We start from the raw sequence: 8958 nt of genomic DNA on the forward strand, positions 1-8958 counted from the left end.
TGTCTTTTTTTACATTTCGCCTTTTCCAGTTTGACATATTTGAACGAAAACACATGAACAAACGTGCTAAGAGAGTCGTTTTTTGAACACTAATTGGAAAGAAACCAGTGTCTAGTTTTTTTTAAGCTTCTGTTTGCTTTAAAAGTGTTGCAACACTGTTGAACTGCCACGTTAACAATAAAGGGAAGTGACTGAGAATTCAAAGTACAATCAAGAGGATCTTAGTAACCTGCAATAAAAAGTCTCAAACTCAGTTTTACTATACGTTTTATTTTTTTCCTTTTTGATTAACAAATTTCCTCTGAATATGTGATGAATTCTTGATGTCCCTCCTTCCCCCTTAAAAAAAATTCTTAATACATCTGTGGTCAGTGCTCTCACACGTGTTCTGCTCCCTATCTTGACACTGATCTGAAACACTTTGAGCCTTGTTTCCTTGGTAGACAGTTTCTTGGTCCCTTATCTTGGCACAGATGACACTTAAAACGGACAGCTTCACACGTGCTGCTCGTTCTATAGACACACAGTCACATCCTGATCATAACACGAGACAGAGACGGTTTAAAAAACAAAAAAAGCCTTAACCAAAAACCAAAGCTGAAAAAGTTTTCAAAGCAACAAGACAGAAAACTCTGCTTTACAGCTGCTGTAAACACATATGCAAATAGCAGGCTTTTTTTTTTGTAAACTAATTACACATTTTTAAGGGCTACAGTTGGATTAACATTTGGACGGTGATGATTGGAGAAGCCTTTTCAGTGCAGATGGATAAAAAAAAAAAAGGTGACTAAACAGGACACACGTCAAATACATGTAAGAGGAACCCTCTAAATAGCTACACTCCAGTTTCCTTCCTCTTCAGTGACTGTAACTTCTGGTCCAGTCTGGTTTTGGAGAGCGTCTGAGGCCTCAGTTTGGGGCCAGAGACAGGAGGAGGACAGTTCTCATTTTCTTCTTCGTCACACACTGTGGCTGAGGACACAGAGGAGTGGCTTTTTGCTGGGATGGTTTGCCCCTGCTGAACTCTAGCTGGAGCCCCCTGCTGTTGGGACATGGCGGTTCGGAGGCAGTTGAGCCACTGCTGCTTGTGGTAGACGTCACTCACATGCAGTGTGTGGGTCTGGCCGTGAGAAGGATCCAGAGAGCTCACGCGGAAAACATTCTTAGCTAGAGAAGAAGAGAATAAAAGTGGCAGTCAGAAAAATAATACTGATGCTTTGAAGCTACAGGATTCTGGAAAATCCTTTTTAATGACACTAAAAAAAGAAAAAAGAATTCTTTGCCAGTTCATTCAGCGTTATAAACACCAGTCCTATAAGAATCCATAATCTCCCACCTCACCCAACCTCCTCTGCATGTTTCTTCTAAAGAGTAAGTCAACACAATGGTACAGACAACTTGTGAGCAAATACAAAAAGGGCCGCCAGTCGTGGCAAGCCAAGTGTGAATTATAACATGACTCAGCAGGTTCACTCTGGTGTGCAGTGTGCTTTAACCCCGTAAAGCCCAAACTATTAAATATTACCAGAGAATTCTAGTGTTTATTGAACTTACAGACCAGTTAATTTATTTTGTTAAATAAATATTAATTAACATTACTTATAATTATGAAAAAAAAATATCAATTAAAAATAAAGAACACCCATCAATGGATGTTTTTGGAGTATGTTGTGTGGTTTAACATATCAGTCCAAAATTTCCCATCAAAAACTGGTAAAATGGATAAACCCTGACGTAAGGATGAACATGTGTAATCAGGTCATATCAGGTTAGTGTGACTATGTATTGCTGCTCTCGGCTTCACCATTTTAGCGAAAAGCATACTTTAGAAGTGGACCACTACTAAGCCCCCCCTCCTTCTAGCAGGAGAATATGACTGAGATTTGTGAATGAAAGTTGGCGAGAGAAGAGGCAAGACCCAGCTACCGACTGGATTCATGCATCTATGCATGCTAAATATTTGTGGAGTTACAACTAAGACACTTTCAGTTATAAAGGTATTATTTTTACTATAAAAGATGCATTTCTAATAATTTAGTCTACAAAAATTAAGCACAGAAAAAGAAAGCGTCCAAAGTGACATCTTATAATTGTTTTGTCTGATTGATGGTCTAAAACCCCAAAACTCCTCAAATTTACACTGATATGAACTCCCGTCTATTATTATAGCCATCAGAAGTCAACCCACCTTTCTCTCCATTGGTAAAAGCCCCTCTGAAGGACCCGCCCATGCGGATCTCTCCATCCTGCAGGTCCTCCAGGGCCAAGTCTCGAACAGGGATGGGCTGTCGATACACCTGGAAGCAGCTCCTCTCGTTGCGCGTCACCGGCCGAGTCAGAACGAGCAGCTCAGAGAAGAGGAACACGTGCAGCCTCTGAGGCAGCACAGTAACAGAGCGTGAAACTTCAAAATGACACGAATAGCGTGCAGATACTGTAACAGCGAGAAGAAGCATCCATTCTTACCGAGCCGCTCTTGTTCCTCAGCTCGCCGTGACACAGAAGTGTCTTACACTTATCTATGAGGGGGTCCCGCTGCTTATCGTCCAGAAACTCCAGTTTGTCAATGTAATACTGGCACTCAGACTCCCCCTTTCTCACGTTGATATCGGACAGGATCTCCTGGATTATAGTGATCTGGATAATAAAAAGTTATCAGAAAATGATGGTGTATTTTATTTGCAACAAACATGCAAATTGCCAGATTATGTGGCACGCAGGTAACGTACTGCTGTCTCCAGACTGGTCACGTCTGGGTGATCGGGAGGAGTGTGTCTGAGGATCTCTCGCAGCAGCAGCGGGTATTTTACCAGACGTGAACGAGGGATGTCAAGGAAGCTCCAGAGGTCCAACTTCCTGCTGAAGGGTGACTCCAAACAGCGCTGCAGGAAATCCTGCACCCGCCTGTCCTGCTTTTTCTGGTCCAGCAGGGCTTTGGCGGCAAGCTGGTTGCTGCAGTAGATTTTGTAGGCGTTCAGACGGGGCAGCTGAGAGAAAAACAGTCGGAGGCAAAACATTTACACGGTGCACTTTTCATGTCTTTAAAAAAAAGAAAAGAAAGAAAATATCCAAAGGCTGCTTGTCGGATTAGTTTCAGGTTTTTTAAAAGGATTTTCAGTTTCCTCAAAAGCATCTTAAATATGAATATTAGCTGATGGCAGGCTGTGAAGTTTCAGTCAGCATCATCAGTTCTAAAGTAAACGTGATCTCTACTGCCACCCTGAGCAGCTATGAAGACTATTGTTTAAAAAAAAAGGGTAAAATTAGAGTGAGAGAATAAATTAAATAAGAATCTCAACCAATTTACTCATGCAACATTAAATATACAAATTATTGTCATGTACAGCCAACTATTAAAAAAATGATATAATAAGTACCAATTCTAGCAAATAATATTTTAATTTTAGTGAGTTTAGCAAGAATTTTTATAATATAATATTTGTATTAAAATGTCCTAACTTGTCAAAGCCTTATAGGATAAACATCCACTAAATACACTCACTGCTAAATTAATGAGGTACAAATTATGGGATCCTTTGTAGCACAGATTTAATAAAGTGCTGGATAACAATCATACAGTTGCTGCATATTTGTTGGCTACACATCCACAACAATAATCTCCTGTTCAAACACATCCAATTTGAGCCGATCTGAGCTTTGTGGTGTGACTTGACATGTTATCCTGCTGGATGGTCATAAAAGGATAGCCATGGTCAGCAACAATACTCAAGTAGGCTGTGGTGTTTGTGTGCCACAAAAATATTCCAACACCATTATACCACCACCACCAGCCTAAACCGGTGATACAAGGCAGGATGGATCCATGCTTTTATTTTGAAATTGAGACTCGTCAGATCGGTCAACATTTTTCCAATCTTCTGATGTCTAATTTTGGTAAGTCATGTGAACTGGGATCAGTTTTCTGCTCTTAGCTGACAGGATTGGCACCTAGTGTGGTCTTCTGCTGTTGTACACCATCTGCTTCAAGATTTTACTGTAGCTGTAATGAATGGTTAAGTTACTTTTGGCTTCCTATGAGCTCAAAGCAGCCTGGCCCTCTCCTCTGACCTCCAAACTTCTCCAGAGTGGTCACATTTGGGTGATCAAGGCAGTGCTTCTGAAAATCGTCTTGACCATGTCTACTTGGCTAAATGCACTGATTTGATACCAAGTGAGTGGCCGATTAGATATCTGTGTTATCAAGCAGCTGAACAGATGTACCTGACACTGTAACAGGTGAGTGTATATTCTCAGGATAATGTTACTGTATTCATACCCAGTCTATCACTATCTGCCCGATCTGTGCTACTGTTCCATCAGGGCCAGTTCCCTCTGTCAGCTTCACCAATAACTCTGCAGAATGTTAAAAAAAAAAGAGAGAAAAAAAGAGAGACACATTTGTTAGCGAAAAACAAACAGCTTCCAGTTTTATATCCAAGTTAGCGAGAGCTCACCTTCGTGTAGAGGGATATATGCATCCAAGTCGCCAAAGATGTGAGCCAGCTCCTCCTCCGTCATGATGGAAAGCTTTAGCATTGGATCGTGGTACGCCTAAACACAAAAGCAGCAGTTTGAGTAAAAAGGAAGCTGAAATTAAGCTGAAATGCTGGATTCTTCTATTTTTACTCAAATATTCTACTAACCTTTCGGGCAAGTTGAAGATCTTCGATGAGGTCCTGCTCTCCCCTGTACAGTTCATAAATTGCCTGAGAATAAAACAAAAGCAGGAGGGGTTACTTTCTCAGCTCTCAGCACATTTAAGATCTTGCTCCTGACTTAAAGCTGAGCTGCACAACCTCTTGTCTCTTGATCTCTTTTGTTGAGAACGTGCTCTTCTGATGGACGTCCAGCGTCTCCGACCACAGCGTGCTGTTTCTCCGTTTCGTGGGGGTCGGACCTGAAGCTTTGCTGCCAGCTTTGAGGGACATCCCTGGTGACTTGGTATCACGTGATGACATTGACTACAAAAAAACAAAGGCTGTTGTTATTGAAGATGGTACGGGGTAAGTGTTGTTTTTAAGTGTCACAGCACAGCGCTCACCTGGATGGTCTGACCAAAGCGCCGCACTGCTCCATTCTTTGAAGGAGATATCAAGTTGACGAGGGATGAAACTTTGGCAAGTGATCTGACACGCTTGTTACTGGGTTCCTAAAAAAAGAAAAATACAATTATAATAAACTAAAACTGTAGGATTTATTTATAATTGAAGCTATTGGCATTTTTAAATAGCCTCACACACAATTTACTCAGATTCCTTTCATCTATCTTCTTAAATGCTTAGTCTATTTAGCAACAGCAGTAAAACACCTGGATGAAATGAAACTGATCTGCTCTCTTAACAGTTTCAGTTTAGTCTCAGGACTGTTTACTCTGCAGATGTATTTATGTTGCATTTAGACCTACAGTCTGACTATGTGATCTCCAGTGAAACACACATTGCGAAGTTATATCCATGAACAAAGTGTCTGCTTGGTTAGATTTCTTCTTGTACTTCATACAGTTCTCCTACACATTTGAGGGAGAATTTCAGCTTTCTCAACTCTTCCTTTCAAATATCCGAGTATAGGAACTTTGCTCCTGCTTCTACAGCACAGAAACATAGTGTAAATGCTACTCTGATGTGCTGAACTGAACCCTGAATTTATGACAATCACAGCACCAAGAGACGCACTGCTTGTATACTCTTTTACAGTTATTTCCTCAGCCGGTCTGAGGCATAGCAGGATTATCCTCAGCCTGCATGACTCGGGCTGTCTGTGATGACAACCTGAGTCATGCAGAAGGATTAAAGTTTATGGTAGAGATGCATTCAGGTGCAGAAAGGAGACTTTCCGACTCTCACCTTGAGGTCGAAGCTGGACAGGCTGACGGTATCATCCTCCTTCTCTTTGCGCTTTCTTTTCTGCAGCAACAAAACACAAGAGCAGCATCTCTTATATGAACATAACAACAACAACAGTCCAAAATGTTATCCTGCTACCCATGACCAGATGCAATACGTATATGGGGGTTTCCTGTCTCAGATTGGGACTCTTAGGGGAAACTACCCATGGCAGTGTTCTCTGTCGACACACAATGAGTCCATGTTCTGTTATTATTTGGCTGAAAAGTATGCATTTCCCCATTATTTGTTACAGGTGTAAAAATAAGCCACAGCACAACTTTACTAAAAATTGAACTAGCCTTTTACAGGCTCAAACCTTATGAAGAACTACTAGAACTGATTTCACATTCTTGAATGTTAAAAACGCAGTCCCCCCCCCCCCCCCGTGTATATTGGAACAGAACGTTTCCCTTCTCCGTCTGGATGTAACACTCCCTTTTATCTCCTAGAGAATTTACTTCCGAGCATTCAGACCGCGGACAGTACAAAAGTTCAACCCTTTCAGAATCAAAACACTGCAGGGTGGTTGGCTGATCTGGTGTCTGTGTAAAATGTGCAGGTGCGGACAAAGCCAGGCGGGCTTTGTCTTCTTCTTAAATGTTATTACTGTGATGCTCGTGATTTTTAATGCTGGATAAAATCACCAAAAACCTCTCTGGGAAAGTTTTTGGAAAACCATAATATACAAGCCATATAAGACATGGATCAAGAGAGTTGTTCAGTTTACACAGAGATAATTGTGTGAGGGCCTGATCGCTGTAATAAAACATGATGCTGTTGCATATTAAACATGAACTCACTAGGCTGAAATCCCACGGAGTCCCAGGAGTGAGGAAGGTGAAGGAGCTGCCTCTCTGCAGTGGTGGTCTGTGGGAAATTAAACAAATCATGTTTGGCCTTGCACAATGAAAACACATTTATAGCATGGTCGTTACACAATGGCAGCTTTTCATTTTCTGGTATCTTATCAACATCAGCAACAATATGCGAGGCTTACAGTATTACATGGAAGCATTTTTGTGACCCTTTACGTTGCAGTTATGTTTCAAATATGTGCTCTGGGATGACTGAAGCACAACGAAGCCATTTAAGGAGCTGTGCAGTTCTGTTGTGCTACTTGTCAATTATGGCGACAAAACAATGAAACTACACAGTTTCTGTCAGGGTCAAGGCCAAGGGGCAGCTGCAACCACTACTGCAAAACCCCACTAACAGTGCTCATGACTCTGAGGCATGAGTACAACCAGTACTGTAAAAGTTTTGTTGAGAGTCATGAGATCTGATTTACTGATGTCACGTTAACCATTGTTAACAGTCACCACTTTCTGGGAAAAAACAGTTGGAGCCGATCACATTTTTTGAAATCCATACCTGATATTATACTGTTTGCATTTTTTGAAAGTCTGCAAGTACAAATACAGGTGCAGTGCATGGCCATCAAATTAAAGCCACAGTACACTAATCAAAACGAAGCATTATAAAGCAGGGTGATCAAATAACAACAGTGTTTTATAACATAAACATCTATAGAGTATTTATAATGCACATATAATATTAGCCTTAAATGATTTGGGGAATGTTTTTTAAGTTAAACCCAGTTTAATATTTAGAATGTAATGTTATGACCAAAAGATGTAACCTCATGAACTCATGTGGGCTAACCTTAACCCACATGTATGTTGTTGGAGGGTGTATATGCAGTTGTTTTGGGTCACTTCTGATTGGTGAGACTAACTGCAGCTTTTGCAGTCTACCAAATGCACATATTGCAATTTCAACTTGAAAACATTATTCAACTCTAAATGATATAACAAATAATGTTCTTTTTGCAAACTTTTGCACAGGTCTGATTACAATGTCTCTCCTCCTGTTGTATTTTGACAGTAATTCATTTGCAATAAAAGAAACGAACACCCTGTAAACAAAGTTTTGTTCCCTCCCCATAAGAAATAAAGATGTATTTTACAGAGGATAACATTATTACAGCCCTAATATAAAAATATGATGTCTACTGCACAGGAAACTGTACAAATCCTAAATCACACACACACATGCATGTAAAAATTAAATTAATTATCTCTTTATTAAAACAAGATAAGCAGACATATGTGTATTTTCAGTCGATTGGTTGGCTTCCGAGGTGCACTTGAAAGGACCTTTTGCCAGTTACAATACCAGCCCTGCCCGTCACAGTTGGCCGACCGGGTAATGGATAAAATGTTTGCTACAGTATACTGTACTATATTGCAAAAGGGCTGTCGAATAAATAATTATGCTATCACCTTTTCGCAGCTACGTGCTTCTTGGAGCTGTTTCTTCGTAGGGTTTGAGGCGAGGGCTCCGCAGCGCTGATCATACTGGTCGTAGACGTCCTCGATGACACCCTGCGAAGTTTGTGTCTTTTGTTTTCCGTCGCGCTTCCGCTAAATTCTTCGTTTTCTTCCATTTCCCGTGGCTATACGTTGTGAAATGAGTTATACCCGAAAGTGTTTATGACTAAGCGAGGAATATAGAAAAACCAAACGTATGAAAACTGGCCCTATACGTACAAAGAAAACAGAAGATCGATGACAACAGAAGACACAGCACGGCGGAAGTTTGAATATGGCGGATTCTTGGAAATGGACCAATCAGGATACGTCTCGGAGCTCCGCTGCTAGACTAGGTGGGAGGAGCCAGTCTGAGCTCGTCCGCGTTTCATAACGAAAGATAATGAAAACCAGCCTATCAGAGTTAGCGGGGTGCACAAAAACTGCAGTATGAATTGACTGGGGACAAGACAACACTGATCCATTCTGATCCATCAAAACTGATTTATGCTGATTCAGTTTGTTTGACTGTCCACTCCATGAAAGGCAGAAAGCCTACTCACGCAGTGTCCAAAGACATGCTAATTAGATTAGCCGGTTATTCTAAATTGGCCAAAGGTGAACGCTTGTCTGACTCTGTGTTAGCTCTGTGATGGACTGGCAAAGTGTCTGGAGTGTGGTCAGCTCAGATAACCTCCAGTGACCCTACACCTTGTATGGAGTCATTTTTGACAAACTTTACATTATCAGAAATGACACTTAGG

At 41.0% G+C, this 8958-nt stretch overlaps 1 protein-coding gene across 1 annotated transcript; it reads right to left on the bottom strand.

Moving 5' to 3' along the window:
• Positions 1 to 254: 254 nt before the first annotated feature.
• Positions 255 to 8490, bottom strand: LOC102781898 (neuroepithelial cell-transforming gene 1 protein-like). Its single transcript, XM_006782563.2, has 12 exons — positions 8168 to 8490; positions 6686 to 6752; positions 5844 to 5903; positions 5042 to 5149; positions 4797 to 4961; positions 4644 to 4706; positions 4455 to 4551; positions 4277 to 4353; positions 2730 to 2987; positions 2467 to 2637; positions 2189 to 2375; positions 255 to 1167 (listed from the first exon to the last, which is right to left on the bottom strand). Exons 1-12 carry the CDS (start codon positions 8329 to 8331, stop codon positions 836 to 838), a joined length of 1749 nt encoding a protein of 582 aa, XP_006782626.2. The 5' UTR covers positions 8332 to 8490; the 3' UTR covers positions 255 to 835.
• Between the last annotated feature and the right edge of the window lie 468 nt (positions 8491 to 8958).

The sequence above is a fragment of the Neolamprologus brichardi genome, chromosome 7 (assembly GCF_056152115.1).
Source record: "Neolamprologus brichardi isolate AB-2024 chromosome 7, ASM5615211v1, whole genome shotgun sequence".
NCBI lineage: Eukaryota > Metazoa > Chordata > Actinopteri > Cichliformes > Cichlidae > Neolamprologus > Neolamprologus brichardi.